This window comes from Varroa jacobsoni, unplaced genomic scaffold (assembly GCF_002532875.2).
Source record: "Varroa jacobsoni isolate VJ856 unplaced genomic scaffold, vjacob_1.0 scaffold_1136, whole genome shotgun sequence".
Lineage (NCBI taxonomy): Eukaryota > Metazoa > Arthropoda > Arachnida > Mesostigmata > Varroidae > Varroa > Varroa jacobsoni.
Genome location: NW_019214038.1, coordinates 28363 through 45295, shown reverse-complemented (window position 1 = coordinate 45295; position 16933 = coordinate 28363). Strand labels below are relative to the sequence as shown.

At 42.7% G+C, this 16933-nt stretch overlaps 1 protein-coding gene across 2 annotated transcripts in view; it reads left to right on the top strand.

The window, feature by feature from the left end:
- LOC111266988 (uncharacterized) overlaps positions 1–16016 on the top strand; it is a 48845-nt gene extending 32829 nt beyond the window's left edge. For both annotated transcript variants that reach the window (XM_022844901.2, XM_022844899.2), the window contains 2 exons: positions 887–1209; positions 1687–16016. In XM_022844901.2, the coding sequence (XP_022700636.1) occupies positions 887–1209; positions 1687–2610 (1247 nt within the window). In that variant the 3' untranslated portion in view covers positions 2611–16016. The remainder of the gene's footprint in view (positions 1–886; positions 1210–1686) is intronic.
- Positions 16017–16933: the final 917 nt, after the last annotated feature.

Below are 16933 nucleotides of genomic sequence, written 5' to 3'. Positions count from 1 at the left end.
ATAGAGAAATCGTTTCGCTTTAAAAATAAGATACACGCGCGTTATGGGTGGCGGCTACGAGCCGAAAAGGTAAATTACGTACGTGCACATAGTACTATTACCATTATGATTATCATCTCTATATAGATACTGGGTTTAGATGGGTTATACAATGTTCAACATCCGTTTGTCGCTGTTTACTGACAGTGGCAACAGGTGGCAAAAGGTCGTTAGTTGATTCGATTGGTAACGCGTAGTTTTCTGTTTCACAGAATAGTAATTGTACAGGCAGAATAGTTTATCACTGAATGGTTTCACTACCAGTGAGCCATTTTCGGAGTAGGCTAGGGCGGGTGACAATGCAGCCGGGCCTTGTAGTTATTACCGAGAATTGTTAGTAAGCCACCTCAGACTGGCCAGTAACCATCGCCATTAGCCTTTTGCGAGATATCAGTCCGTGAGCGGTTCACAGCGGCAAAATAATAGAACGTAAAACAAAAGAATCTTGGCAGACAGTTGAAAAATCCTCTACGACACTGCGTAAACATCGCATAATTGTATTATCGCCAGTGATCAATCGAGACCATTCTGCGTGTGGTTAGGAACCTATAAAAATGCTTTGTGATGATTGGTACTATGTGAGTGTTCTGATTCTTATTTTTGTTATAACCTAAAAAACAACGAGAATTACGTAACGATACTATGTCGCTGAACGCTAGTTGTTCACGACACGCACATGGATGGTAGGCATGCAATGGCAAGATGGAACCGCGGTTAAACGGTGAAACAAAACTAACATGAATTTACCCTTTTACTGTGCGTCTGTGTATATATTTGTGTGTGTGTGTGTGTTTTGCGCCCTACGGCGGAAACTGTGTTATTCCGCACCTTGTCGCCTATGTTACAGGAGCTAATCAGCAACAAATCACGACAATTGCTCCAGGGACTGGCGCGTTTCTGAAGACTTCGATTGGAACCGCACAGATGGCGACGGCGCAGCAGCTACAGCCAAGGATTGCACCTCAGACCGGTGCCGGTGTTATGGGACCTGGAGGGATTCAGGATCCAAAAAAGGCAACAAGCGGGGGCAACCTTATGGACAAACCATTACATATGGCCGTTCCACCGGTAGCAGCTAGATTAGCCCCCCCAACGGTACCAATGTCGCCTGCCATGCAGCATCCAGGAGCACATCAAAACCAGTCTCCTCAGACGCCAGAGCATTTACAGGTAAGTTGGCCTAGCGTTAAGAACGAGTGAAATTTATATAAAATATATAGTCAGCTGAGAGGTTATTGCGTTTTTCCTTTAAAAATTGTTTTTAATTAGGTATTGCTTGTCCTTTGGGAAATGTGCTCAAAATCGTTGAACACTTAGAGAAGTTTTGAGTTTGTATAAGGGAAAGTAATGTTTTTGCATAGCCGCGTTTAACTTCGACAGAAAAAATTGTTAAGATCGAAAAAGAAGAAAAAAAAATAGCTGAAATAAATTCCACAATTTAAACTGCTCACCCGACGTTAGACCCAAGTAAATAGTAATATGAATATGTGTGTAAATAATAGAAATCGTTCTATTATTCGAACTGTATAGTGAAACCTTTGAATTTGACTTATATAACAGCTTTATCCCAAGCCTATCCCCTGGTAACAAACATTCCTGAAACACTTTTAAAGCTATATCTAACCTTTGTTGTCTGTAATCTCACAGCACGACCACGACAAAAAACCACAAGCCCAGGTAGTCTCGACAAACAATAACCTTCTCACACATGGGTCCACCCCACAGCACATGGCCATCGCTCGATTAAACAACCAGTCCCTGGCACCCCATCCTATCCAACCACAACAGCAGCTCGGTAGTGGCCCCAACAGCGGAACGGCGCCTGGCCAACAACAACAACAGCAGCAGCAGCCGACACGTCCACAGCAGCCGACCCGGAAACGTAAACACAAAGAAGTGACCACTGTCCGTGATATGCTTGAACGTCAGCAGAGAGCGGCTCAACAGCAGTCGCCGCAACCAGTAGCTGCTCCTTCCTCTCAACAACAGCAACAGCAGCAGACGCACCCATCTGCAACAGGTGGCATTGCAGTTAGCCAACAACAATCACAACAGCAACAGCAGCAGCAGCAGCAGCAACAGCAGCAACAACAACAACAACAGCCATCTCAACCTAGCCAGGGACAGCCGTTAGGACATCCTTCTCAACTACCCGCAGCAACGCCACATTCGGCCGCCTCACCAGCGACAGGTCAACAGTCCAATCCTCTTCATGCATCTGGTCCTACGCCGGCGGTAACAGCCGTCACGAACGGTGGCTCAGCGGCTCTCGGTCCAGGACAGGTGGCCGCAGCAGGGGGGCTACCATTAAACCCCGCTGTAGGACACCATCATCCATCGGTCGGCGTGGGTGCAGGAGGAGGCCAACCAGCGCCTCCACCACCCCCAGGTCCTCCAGCGCCGTCTCAACCTCCGGCGTCAGCGACCATCAAGTCAGCAATAGCCAACTGGCAGCCGACGCCTCCAGCTCTTATTAACAAGATTCTCATTACCGACGTCAAGGTGAACGCGGTCACGGTCACGGTTCGAGAATGCAAGACTTCCCTTGGCTTCTTCAAGAGTCGGACATGAACGGTGAAGAGATGTGATGCAGGTGTCAAGGAGAGAAAAAGAAAAACATCGATTAAAAGCTGACGCGATAGAGTTATACGCGTACTACGCTATTCTCGGCGTGGGCGCGTTGGTCATTGTTGGTTCTTGTCGTTATTTGCCTAGGACCGAAGCTACGGCTCGGCTATGGGCGGTGTATAGTCAACAATAAAATAAGAGATGGTGATGCTGGTGACACACGTGGAGAGTTGTATACAGTACCGCAGCCGATGGACGTGTAGTGCAAAGTGAGTCGAGCGTACGTGAAGCGCACCTGCTCCTGCGTGGTCGCGACCCGCATATTCGCGGCGGGATAACAAGGAGGAACTGCCGGCCGGATTTGAACTTTGGACCTCAGATGGCAGCCCCCTTGAGACTACCCGCCTTGTACAGTATTTATCAAGGTTGAAGACAGGGTACTCTGGTTAGCGACCTCGGCGTCCTTGGGCGCGTGTTGGGCTTGTGTGTCGGCTTTTTGGCGACGACATCAAGATTTTTTCAGTACACACACGTACACGGAAATGCTTGACGTGAAGAGAAACACGAATCAAGTCTCAAAAAAGAATCGAACGAGGAGGAATGCTCGCGGTGGTCGACTGCCTGACGCGACGAATCGCCTTCGACACACATCTGCTTGATCGTGTGAAAGAAGTTAGGCTTCCACCAGCTGACACAAACGTCTTTGGCCATTATCTTGGATCTGGCCATTTCTTTCACCAATGTCCGGATTTCAGCTTCGTTAGAACGGGCAAGACACAGCCTTTTCTCTCTATTTTGAGAATCAGTGCTGCGTAACGAGTAAAGTGTATGTGTGTCTGTTGTAAACCCACAAATCTTCGGTAGAGCGACAACCTTGGTGTGACAGCCTTGGGAAGATGCCTTTTGACGTACATGTTGTTAGTGGGTGGTAATGTGGTAAGTATGCGGGAGTTACTATCTTCGTTGACTTCGTTCAAGAGGTAATTAAAAGCGAGCTCTGTTCGTCCGTAATGTGTATGTGCCTATCGGCGTAGCGTCCCTTTATTCAAAAGTTTTCAGCGCCTCATTCTCGGTCACGTATTGGTACCAGGGAAAAGCTGAGACGGTCGGTCGGTCGGTCGGATGCGACTCAGACGCAGTGAGGACCACTATCAAAAAAACTTCGGATGAGTTCAGGTGCAAGTGGTGTGGGGGAAAAACCGCACTATTGCAGCTCATCAGAAGCTAATCGATCGTTTGGACGGCTGAATAGCCAAATAAAACGATGTTGCGCCGCGTTTGTAGATATTGGCGAAACTCACACAACGGCGTAATAAGTAAAGTGATTCGAGACAAACAATCTCGGTAATTAGGACATTGGTTTTTCTCTTGGTCTTCTTCCAAGCGAAAGGAAGAAACATTGCGGAAAAACGGCGCTGGAAATGAGCTAGCATATAATAAGATGGCAAATCATGGAGCACATCATCCCCTGTCGGACCAATAAAAAGTAAACCTGTTCTCATTGGCACTCACTGAAGCACACTGCAGTTAACTTGAATTGACGATGGCCTTTAATATAGGCAAAAATATAATTCATTCATCTACCGTCACACACATCCTATGCATATTGGATAGATAAATCAAAAGGACGATTGAGTTTGATCGGAGACTGCAGTTGCACGCTTTCATTGATGCACATCAATCCGGCAGACGAGTTGAAGTGATCATGTGACTGGAAAACATAATCACATCCCATCAAGAACACTGAGAAATTTCGAATCTACGGACACGTTCCTTATTTGCGATGGTATTGATCGAAGGACGCAGTCGTTTTTGTAAGGCCTGTACGCAGTCTGCGCACACTGGCCAATCTTGCCGAAGCCTGTGAATGTCGATAACCTGAAGGCGGAACGGAGGTAGGGAAAACTGAGCAAAAAGCAGTGCGTTAGTTATTCGGGCGAGGTTGATGCAACGGAGTGTGGGTATGACGGGACAGCGAACAAGGGACCTCCAAATGACAAAATTAGTCCTTTAACTGACCTCGACCACGTTCGGAGCGGCCTTCCCGTTGAAAGTTGAAAAGTCACCCTCATTGTTAACAATGCGCAGGTCGCCGATCAATGAATTCTGGTTGGACGATCTCGCTACCGTGTGATGCGATGCATAGCATTATTAATTATTATTAATGTAGTAGAAATAGTAATGCAGAGTAATAATAATATGTAGAGGTAGAAAATATATATATATATATATATATAGCGAGAGAGTGCGAAAGATACGACGGAGAAACTGTGTAGTAATATTACTGATGATGAAAATAACGATTTTAATGATAATACGATTGATTGATGACCCTAGATTAAGTGAGCTACCTCGCTTATGCCGAGGCCGACTGAATATGCGCTGTAAAATAACGTCTGCAGCAAAGGTGAACTGAAATTGAGATAGTGGTTCGAAACGTGTCCGGATTGTAGCGTCCTATTTCTCATTCTATCGAAGAAGAGAGTTTGAAATGTGGAGGATTTTTTTGCCAATCCACTTTATGAGGGTGGTCAATGAATGTCCACGAGAGTGAAACGGGGCTAAAGTGGAATATACTCGAGCGTCCATCAACCGTTTTCTGCTCCACAGTCGGTGCCGCCTTCGAGCCTCATTGGGGAAATAGTAACATGGAGGTTTACAGATACGTCTGCTAGTACTATAGTTGCTGCTGAGTTATGAGAATATTTGCAAGATAATCGTTCGTAGCACGACGCAAGCGACACGTTTATTCTTCACGTATGCACTATATACACGACAACACTCACAAGGGATCACTCGTAAGAAGGAAGTAGCTGACGAAACACTACGACGAAACACACTATCACACACCACTATGTATGGTAATGTAAGTACTACGGTGAACCGTTATTATTACTTTTGTATCTTTTTGATGGCTCGTGACGAAAACGATCCGCATTCGTTAGATACTGCAAACAGTTCAGTGCGGGAGGTGTAACCGGGAAAAGATGACTGTTACCTTCGCTGGAAAGCAGATTTGAAAAAACTTCCTTTTTCATAATATTATTGCTTTGATTGGAGCACGTATGGCATAGTGAATCGGTTCAAGTTCACAGTTAACTTAAACAGAGAACTGGGATACCTACTTTCCCTTTTGTGCGGACAGGAAAGGTATCGATAGTAGGAAAAATCTAGAGCGTCTCAAATTGCGCGCTACAAGGTTAGCTTCAAATTTCTAGTCGATGTGTGGCCTTTGTTTCGACTCCCCCCCCCCCCCCCCCTTTTTTTTTATTTTTATTTGAAAACTATATCTGTCATCTGCCGATCAGTCGTTTCACCTCTACGAATCTCTACCAGCGTCATACTAATATTAACAACCTTACTATATTTATTCATGTATATAGTTTGAAAAACAGCAACGTTGCTGTTGCCTGGGCGTCGCGTTGAAGCCTGAGGCGTGACGCTAGTAAAGTGCATGGCCTTGAAAAGGACAGTGATTACATCAAACGCGTTTATGTGACTTGTATAGTAACAGTGCCAGTGCGCAGCGCAAGACCTGCATAATATATATATATATATATATATATGCATTGTAATGACATAATGTTGGATGGTACAACGGTGGGGATTATCAACCAGACCTAATCAGGAATGAAGAGTTGTGAAGATTCTTGTTGCGATCAAATTGAAAACTAAGTGGGCTAATCGTTTTCGTAAAGCTAAACGTTTATGCTGTACGTGTCAGTCAATTAGGTCGAGCCGTAGAAGAGCCTTTGCGGGAATGCTATTTAACGGGCAACAGATGTAAATCGCACCCCTCAAATAGATCCCCGTTCGAATCTGAGAAGCAAAGCATGGCGCACCTCAGCCAACAACAGGCAACCATAAATTCGTCACAACCATTACCACCGTGTGAAATATGTCAATGTACATACTATAAATAAAAATACGATATATATATATACATATATGTATGTATATATATAATGTGACTACTGCTACTTGATGTAAGATAGAATGTGGCAATTACGTAGAAACACGAACGTATCGATCAACGTTTCTCGACGAACGAAGACTGCACGACATGACAAATCGAAATGCAGCTACGGTAGGTTACGTACGGAATATCGATAACAGCGAGAGGATTTAAGCAAAAAATGTGTGGAAACCTGACGCACAAGTAAAACGATCATTATATCAATTCTGGTAAATTAATGTTGTCTAATTCATGTGCTGCCAACAGTGAGCCGCGGACACCTAAATGGGCAAACTAATAATCAGATAGATTTAGAGAGTGTATAAAAAAAAAAAGGTCGAAAATTAGACTTTTCACCCCATCTATCTCCTTTTTTGGGAAAGTAAGCGAGAAACGGTTTTTGCCATAATCATTACTCGGCTCGATTGCAGGTCAGCTGCTATGGTAAATAAGGACACTATTGAACTTGTGTGACCCCAGTTTAGAATTGTCGATGAATCTTGTTGACAACTACGCATAACAACAACAACAACAGCAGCAGCAAAACAGAGAAAACAACATCACTTGCCCTCCTGTGACCCGACTGAGTTACTGAACATTATGTAACCGACAGCTATGCGCTTCCAATTGTTTGTTATTGGATCCTATTTACTACCAACTGGATATTGACTCCACTTGTACGTGAGAACGATCGAATGATGCAATGTATGATTTGACATATTCGCCTTTTTCTTCACTCCGATTGAAGTTCTCTGGAAATAGCTTTCCCGTTAAGGTGGCTTCATGACATAGATCGTTCTTGAGATGATATCCCCTATCGTTGATCGGCATCGGGATGTCGGCCTGATGCTTTTTCTACAAACAAAGTATGCCTTATATTTTATTCATGCTTTTGGCCGGAATACCCAGCGTGTCGAATATATCTAGATCACTTTGAACGAAGCCATCTCGTGTGCATTTGGTAAAAAACAACCCAGACAAATATGCTACCTCTTTGGCGAAGGCTCCCTACCCTGACCATGCATCGTCTGTGTCAACGACGACGGCAAAAACTCGTGAGGTAAATTAGCCTAAAAAGCCGTACTGACACAACAAGGCAAAAGACCAATAGGAACTCGTTGGTACAAAATTTATTTGGAACAGTTAATTTGGTCGTGACGGGTAGTTTTGGGCAATTGAATTGGCTACTGTTGATAAAGATGAATGGATGAGATTTTACTCATCATTCATTTGCCCAGTGGAAAAATTCATTTGCCCAGCAGCTAAAAATGGCGCTAGAGAAATTTCTCTGTGAGACCATTTGCGCATCACCAGGAACATCTTTGTCCAAGGGTGCGGAGCACTCTCTCGACTACCCGCTACACCGACACCGAGGAGCATAAACTAAATATATAAGTATAAGCATAAAGTAAGGAAAAACAAAAGTCAGACGCAAGCTTGTGCCGGTTGGAACGTACAATAGGTTCTGTACAGCGCCTCACTCAAAATAGATATTGGTATCATTTGTTTTGAAATACTGCTTGTTTTTACTCGCGGCTCACTACAAAAAAAATTATCGTTCTATCCGGAAAAAAACTACCGAACAAAAAGCAGTGTCCCAGTGAAATGAGTCGGAAGAAATTTATCGAATTGTCCTTGGCGTGACCGGCTTACCTATACGGAAGATACAATCCTAGTACACTGATTTTATCATTTGATCGCACGCGAACTATTTGCACACGGAAATGACTGCAATACCAACTGTACTATAAAGCTATTTTTTTCGGCTAATTTATTGTACAGGACGTATGCATAGATATTTGTTGTCATTTGGTCCTATAGCACTGCATTGTCATTTCCTGAATTGCCTTACCTATAGCGGCGGGCCTGATTTTGTAAAAAGAGAATTACTCGAACCTAGGTGACACCCGTAACAATTATGCAAAAGGTACCGTATTAACAATGGGAACACATTCATACAGCTCAGCCGCCTCGAATGTATATGAATACATGTTATACCCTCTCTCTGGCATACTTGTTGTTACTGTTATCCTTAGACCTCTAGGCCGAAGAAAAGCTAGGGAGAACTGCTCATCGTAGTCTCCTCTCTATGTATTATAGGATCCTTCCTTTTTAGAGCCGGCTCGTGTGCTTGTACATTACATAAACCAGCGGCGATCTGGAGATAGACGAAGGTTTAAATCGGTCCTCTTAGTCTGTTAGTGGCGTTCAAAAGTGCTTTGTGCCACTCGAATTGTGCCAGCAATGACTGGTCCGCTTATTTATAGGCAAGCGCCACAGAGGACAATAGAACCGCCGAAAGAGACTAGTTAAGTTTGGGCTCAACCGGGGCATGAGATCAGTATGGAAAGTCTTAGCGATGGCGCATGAACGATTCCATTCCGGTGATGGCAAACTTTTTCATTTTGGAAGACAAACCTGTATCTGTAATTCTGTACGTCAGGTACGTGCGTACAGATTAGGCTATTGTATGTTAGAGACAAACACGCCGACAAGAACGACAAGCGTACCCTATCCAAAGAACAGAGACACATAATCTCCTTGAATGGATAGGAAGAAGTCGGAATGGGCAATGACTGCCGTTAGGGCCTTTGTCGAGAACGAGCCTCTGATTTCAGCGAACCTCATATTAGCTTAACCAAGCTTTTATCGTCGCCTTAGCTCGAATGAGGAACATAGCGTGACGCTACAAGGCAAAGGTCAGACAGTTCGCTTGCCGGCCTGCTTCGATAATGGCTTAACACGGGGTTCGTATCGTTTTATTATTACCTGTTGTCGCTCTATTTAACTGACTAATGAAAGTAATCTAGTTCGCAGGACGAAAATTATTTATTCTAATAATAGTAACATAACAATGCTACCAACAGTGCTCTGTCGTATGGATGAAAAGGCACATAATCACAATGGACGAAGACTGTGACAGGCGAGATAGTAAATATAGCTATTTATGTATTAGGTTGGTGCATAAGTTTCCTGCGTTTTTGTTCAGGGCCGATTGCTTCTTTATTGTTTAGCATTGGGGGGCAGGAGGGAGGGGGGGGGGGGGGGCTCAAGGGCTCGAAAGGGCTCAAGGCAGTTCTCGACAAATTTATAAGTCGACTATAGGGGCTTTATTTCGGGGCAAAGGAAAGACGATGAAATTCGGCAGACCAGCTTTGAACGCTACTCTCAGCCACGGAGTTTGCGTGACATACGCCACATTTATCCCATTACTTATGCACCAACCTAATTCTAGTCGACTACGCCGAAACGATGATTGAAGAGTGATTGTAGATATCGAGATGTATGCACCGTACCGACACTACTATTATTATTATTATTACGATAACGGAGTCCATGATGGCTATATTGAGCTGATCCTCACTTATTTATACCCACGTCATTTCATAAATGAACGAAAACGTTCCGCTGAGCGGCAGGCGATTGTACGGGGTCCATCGCAATTTGGTTATCGATCGATCTTCACGAACGACTGACTAGAGTAGTTTGTGTTCTGAGGCGTCTTACAACTGATGGCGCAGTCGCCTGCCGCTATTGACACGATGACGCAAACACTCATATGCATCCATATAAACAAAGGACCGTGACGATGGAAAATGGCAACAAGACCAACAGATATAATGGTGCAGCGATATTAAGTTCTTAAGTTGAAGTAATAAAAACGCTCGTCGAAATATTAATAATGAATTGAATTGAGTGTTACTGTTGCACAGGTCAGCGAGACACTGTTATATAGTTTATGGACTCCGAAAAAGCAGACGACAATGCTGCAAATAGAAAAAGGACAACAATAAGAAACCGAACGATCATATTGAGGTGGATTGCATTACTATACATTAAAGGGGCTTCGTGTCGCCGTATTATTCAACTAGAGCTAAGTGGTAAAGTTCGTAAAAGGTCGACGGCTAATGGGAGCAGCAACGGTTGGTTGGACAGGAGGGAAAAATGGTTGCAAGGACAAACAGAAACAAAGAGACGTTACAAAGTCATACATTCGTCTTGCGACAAGAGGCACCGTAGGAGCAAGCGATTGAGGAGTCTTTTAGCTATTTATCTACCCACAGCATCCTACGTAGAAACGACGGTATGAACTCATGGGAACGTCAAGGAAGGTAGGGGTTCCGTGGAGACAAAATGAGTTTGGTCAGAAAAGGTTGGTGAGTCTTTGAGGCAAGCTATGATGTGCACGAAATCAACACAGAGTCGTACCAAACTCGAAAGGGACGCGGGTGAGGTAGGAAAGTACGACAGGACAACGGTCGTGATGATGATAGATATGGATATAGCGAAACGATTATGTTAAAATCACATGATCACTATTATTATTATGCTGACAATTCAGCAGACAGTGCCGAGGATGATGACCTTGACGAAGATGATTATGATGATATGTACATACGGATGCACACCATGCAGTAAGGGAAGATAGGAGTCAAAGGTGATGGAGTGGTCGAAAGAATAAAATATATGCTATGGAGACCCCCCTCTGACCCTATGCTGTAAATAGATCAATCATTGAGAAGGACAAAGGCCGCCTGATGAGAAAGAATGCGGTCCTGGAAAAGATGAAATGCTGAACAGTAAAGAAAAATACAAAAAGGAAAAAAGCAGGCAAGCAAGGAAAAACAAAAGAAAAGAATAAAGCCATAATATACTGTAAATTGCTCTTCCCTCACTGTTATATATATATATATATATATGGCCCCGCTAGTGATAGTTTGTCCTCGAAGAACTCGAATTCGAATGATGCTTGTACATGTTACATGGCCTAATGCCGGCCCTATATTTTCCATATAGCCTATATTTTTTTCCTATAATCTATATTTTTCATGCTAATCTGAAGCATCTGGTGAACTCGCACATGTATTTTCCTCAAAGTCATGTTTCAACTATTAGATGATTCTGGAAATAATTGCTATGGAAACAGTCTAATAATTAGAAGCGTACTATATTTATTGAGATTAGGTGTTGAAAAATAGGTGTATAACACAATAGATGGATATGGTAACATGAGGTACGGAAGTCAATAGTGTTGAGAAACTTCGATCAAATATAATGTTACTTTTATGCTGACATTTTAACTATATGCCCAACGCGTTAATATGCTAGGATATTTTTATATAGGTATGTTAGGTTTGATTTAATATAGGATATAAATAGGATTTTTTTAAAGGTAGATATCTAGTATATGCAACATGCGCTCGATTTTCTGCTCAAGTTTTTGTCAGACCATTCGATGTCGTTTTTCATCCTGACCATGTTATGTATTTTTTTAATGTTACATATATTATCGGCAAAAGGCCTTTTGCCAACCTCGTATATGCATGTAAATGTTAAGCTACGTTCTGGTCAGTTCATTACGTTCCAATATTCGCTCCCTCCGCCGCAGATCAGTGGGTAGTTTATTTGCATGCTGTTATTCGTGACGACCCGGGTTCGAATACACACGTAGACGCTTTGGTTCGTGCCTGGAGCTACCCGTCTACGGAAATGATTAACGGTAATGTGTGACGAAAAGTTCAAAAAATTTAGATTAGCGTCATCTAGACGAAATACGTATCCTTGCGGGTTGCAGAAACGTCCTTTTACCAATATTCTTTCGATGAAAATGATAGTAAGGAGATAAAACAACAATAGGTATAAATTGCGAAGTTTATATTAACTATCCTATATGTATTTGCTAGTTTGATATAAGTGTTTCATCTGGCACCGCCGTTACGCGTTCCTTATCCCACCATGAAACGAGGTGTTTTTTGTATTTGTACCTTGACCATTTCGTATTCCTAGGATAAACAGGGAAACACGTTGTGCAGTAAGCTTTCACGGGGATACGTTGTCGAATCTACCATAGATCGATGTTAGTTAGAAGATTAGATCGGAACATTTACTACTTTAAATTTGGTCCCATCGCAACGCTTGTCCAGGAACCAAATAGCCGGTCTTCTATTTCTGCTCGGACATCTGAAAAATACTGTCGATAGCGTACGCCCACCGCGTAAACTATTGAAGAACTAGCTTTAACTTGCAGTTTCCGATTTTATCTTTTCAACTACAGATAACGTGGCAATCGAAAACACTCGAACATCTACTTCCGTTCGAATCATCAATGCTTAACGTACACATACCCTTTCGGCTATTGTTACCCCCGAAATTAAAATTTATATCCGAATATATTTCTCCGTTCCTTCGTTGGTTCATTCGTACCTTCTTCAGCAAGGTATGTACGCCCATGTAAATTGCACTTTTCCTCTGTAATATTACCTTCGATTTCCCTTGTCTGTTTCCCTTTTTCTCTTCACCCCTAATTTCCTTCATTCCCTCAATCTGGCTAAGCCAGCCACGATGTACAGCTCTAGCTGTAGTCTGCCGCCTACATTCTGCCAGATCCACAGGTTGTCCTAGAAGCGGTATATTGTTGTCATAATTTTCAGTAAAGACAGCCGAATTTTGGCGTTTTCTCTTCGCTGAGCCGCGTACTTAAGGTCACCTGGTCCTTTTCGTCTTTTGTGAACTTTGCTACGTTTTTCACCACGTCCATTTGCTTTCCACACGACATGACATTCTAACGTTGTGGCCTTCATCAACACCAGTTCGTTTGAACGGCGCGAACATGACTTAAGACACTTTACCGCGTCTTCCTCTGTGGGGCGTCGTTATACGACTACGTTAGTTTCGCCGTGTTTTGTTTTTATGGTGTCCCTATCCCGGCTATCATTTTTCATTTAGCCACCCCCAACTGCTGTCTTTACTGCGGTAGGTCGCTTCTCGTACGTTCCGTCCGAGTTTGTTCCTGCAAGGGCTTGTGTGAGCACCGGGGTCTGCGTAGTGCAATGACGACCGATTTATTTTATCTCCTTTTCTTGCTTTTACTGCTGCTTTTCCATCCTGGGGTCCGTTTCTTTCCAATTCTGCTAGCTCACGACGCCGTTGTCGCTGGTAAGCTTGCCAAGACCGAGCTGAGAACAGAGACTTTTTCGTACCGCCGCCGGCACATAGGCTTTGCACTTAGCTTCTGTTCTTTTCATCACTTTAGTTCTAGACTGATAGTGCTAGAGGTCCTAAAGGTCCCAAAGACTCGCAAAATTCCGTCATTTATTTTCAAGACCCTGGAGGAAAATGGGAACTAAAGACGTTTATTGGCCTTGCTACAAAGGGATGTCGTATATTGTAAGAAGCTTGCCCGAAACATAAGGTCAAGTTGTGGCCTGAAAAGCATATTTTGCTACTAGGTTTAGCCGTTGCATACGTCGGTGATCACATTGGACGATTCGCTAATTGTAAACTACTATTGAACTATTTGTACTAATTGTAATTCAGAAAAAAAAAAAAAAAAAAAAACGATTTTAACTTATTTGGATGATGCCGTTCGCGGTGACAAAGCGAATTGCATTTGTGAACGCATAATCGGTCGGTTCTAATCTTTACTGTTAATTTGCTAACCGTTATTGTTATCAGAATCTCCAAAACGGCTTAGCGTACTCATTGCGGATATAAGTGAAACATATTCGTTTCGATCAGATAGGATCACGATAGAAATTTTCTGCATCGTCGTTTTTAATATCCGCCGCGTCTTTGTAACTTGAGTGACTGTTTTGTTACGTTCAATGCCATTAGATTCACTAGAATATCCTCTCGAATTAAAAAGTGAGAATATCACGAATTAAGCGGAACACTTGCCTCTGTTACCTCCCTATCATGTCATCTTTACCCGATTTAGTCAAAAGCAAAAATTTTCATTGCTACAGGTGACGGTTCGTCTACTGCATCACGATCGCGCTACGATTTCACTGCAGAATGGGTCGCCCGTTACGAGAATGGTAATAGTGGGATCTTGCGCACCCACTCCGCGCTCCTGCTGTACGCCAGCAAGTCCACGTTATTCAATTTCACTCGACAAATAAGCCTCAGCTACAACTCCTCTTTTTCGTCGCCCTAGTTACATTCAATACTTTTTTTTCCCGACCTGTTCCTCAGACATGTAAGCAAGACAGCCGAGCTTTCCACTACACAAGTGCGCCATCGGAAATGCGTTTGTAAGTTCATTTCTTTCTCCTGGTTTGGCAAAGTACGGAAGCATCACTTGAGAAAGCCAGGAACATTCCGACTCTACGGGCTGACGAATGCACCAAACTGTCAGGCAGATAACAGCGGCAGGAGGGCTTTGTCGGGTACAAAAACATCAGCGCATATGTTAGGCTCTGAAGCGACGACGGGACCGCGGGGGGGCGGGGGGGGGTGTCAGATAGGGCAAGTTTTGAGTGGTATGGTGACCTTGGTTCATTTCACTTTGGCTAAGGATCGAAGTAAAGCCAGGACAGCGCTTGGCTGACTGTGTCAGTAGGCAGAGCGCTCGTGCAGTGATAAACGTCAAAGCCATGTAGCGTCGTATAAGCCTTATTGCACGCGACCCCATTCATCTAAGGATATGAAAATCCGCCTCGTACTGGCGTGTCTCTATTTATTTAGAAAACTTTTGTTAGAAAAACGAGTAAACAGAAATAATGGTGCGATTTTTCATTGTCCTAGCTTAGGAAACGAGGTGCCAGCTGACGGACAAAGGAAGCCGAGGGTCGGCATGTGGCGACTCTAATTTCTGCTATTGTTGTTGGCCGTGCAAAGGGATCCCGGGTATGCCTGTTTGTCAAGTGACATTAAACCGAGGAGTTTCCTAGTAAAGCCCACACAACAAGGTGCTTCAGGTAGAGAAGCGACACCAAGAAGCTCATCTATTAAGCAAGCTCTCTTCGGCTACAGTTCGCGTCACAGCGTTTCAACGGTACAACTTGTTTTGCGAGTATAGGAAAGATGGTTTGACGTACGTTCAAGGTGTGAACAAAATGCTCGTATGATTTTAATAGCTATGGTGAGAATTGGGGTGTAGACAACGGTCTTGGAAGACCGGGAAATTGGCCAAAAGTGAATTGATTCAGATTGTCTGGTAAACACAACGATAGTAGATAGAGCAAAACTATAGGGAGCGAACAACTAAGGGGATTAGCGACAACCTGCTATTAATTTAACACATGAGCCTACGACAATTCTCACTCAAACCCGACTATGTATGAGGGAAAAACTTCACGGAATTTTCTAGATCTTAACGTTTACTCATAGAGTATTTACATAATGGTGATTAACTGGACACACATGATGATTTTAGAATAAGTTTTGGAAAATTTATTGAAAATTTTTGGAGAGCTGAGGCTTGCGAAGATAGTCTAATCGTTGCTATCTTTACACAATAAGAAATCATGTATATTTTTTGCCATCAAAATGTCAATTTGGCAATCGTACTCCTACGTGTTCTACGTTCTTCGTCATATAAATAAATATATGTATTATTTTCCTGCGTAAGGTCCTGCCGTAACAGAGGCCAATCATAGGCCATTTCTCATTTTCTTCTCTGACATTAAATAAATAAAAATTGCGTGTAATAACGGATGATTAGGTGTAAAAATGTAGAAATCATTGAACGTAGAAATGTTTACGGATGAAGTAACAAGCATGATTTGTTGAAAACAGCATTTTTAATTTAGTAATTACTGAAACTGTCTTAAAATTACTGCAATTAATTTATAAGGTTAGAAAAGTAATAATAACATTATGAGATTGTTTAAAGCGCTTTTTCATCCAACTTTTCATTTGCTGGTGCTTAAATGTACATATATATATTATATGTTTAAATATTATATGTTCGTCGCTCCGCTCGGGTCACGAAATTTACTTTCATTTTGAACTTTAACGATGGGTAAGTTCAATGAAATTGAAACGGGTTAGACTCTGACAACTTGTCTTGCCTACAATAGATGGTCCATAGTCAGGAAGTATCGCTTCGTTTAACAAGTACCTTGTTTCATAAGCGATATAGGCCAGCTGTTGCCAAACTCGAAAAGCTAGATCACATGAACGCCATGTTTTCATGGAGCGACTCATTTCCAAGTGCTACTAGTTGTCGCTCACTCTTCACCGTCCATACTATATCAACGTGTCTTCTTCTATCTTTAAAGGTAAAGAAAATTTTTTCATACTACATATTTTTGATACAGAAGTTCGCCGTATTTTTTCTTCTTCTAATGAACTTCTCGTTTAGATAGAACAACTTAGAACATCGAAACTGACAAATATTAACTTTTCCAGCCTTTTTTTTTCCCGGTTCATTAGGCTAATGTTCTTTCACTCTTCATTTTGCTGGCTTCACTCGACGTACGAATCAATTTTATCCGAAACGTGAAAGCAAAGCCATCATTTGAAGATTCCAACCTCAATTTTTCCATAAAATTATTTTTCAAATGTATGTAAGCAGAACGTGTGTTGCTAAGCGAAAGTCAACAGAAATACGACATGATTAAAACGGAAAAAACAACCGATCAAAAA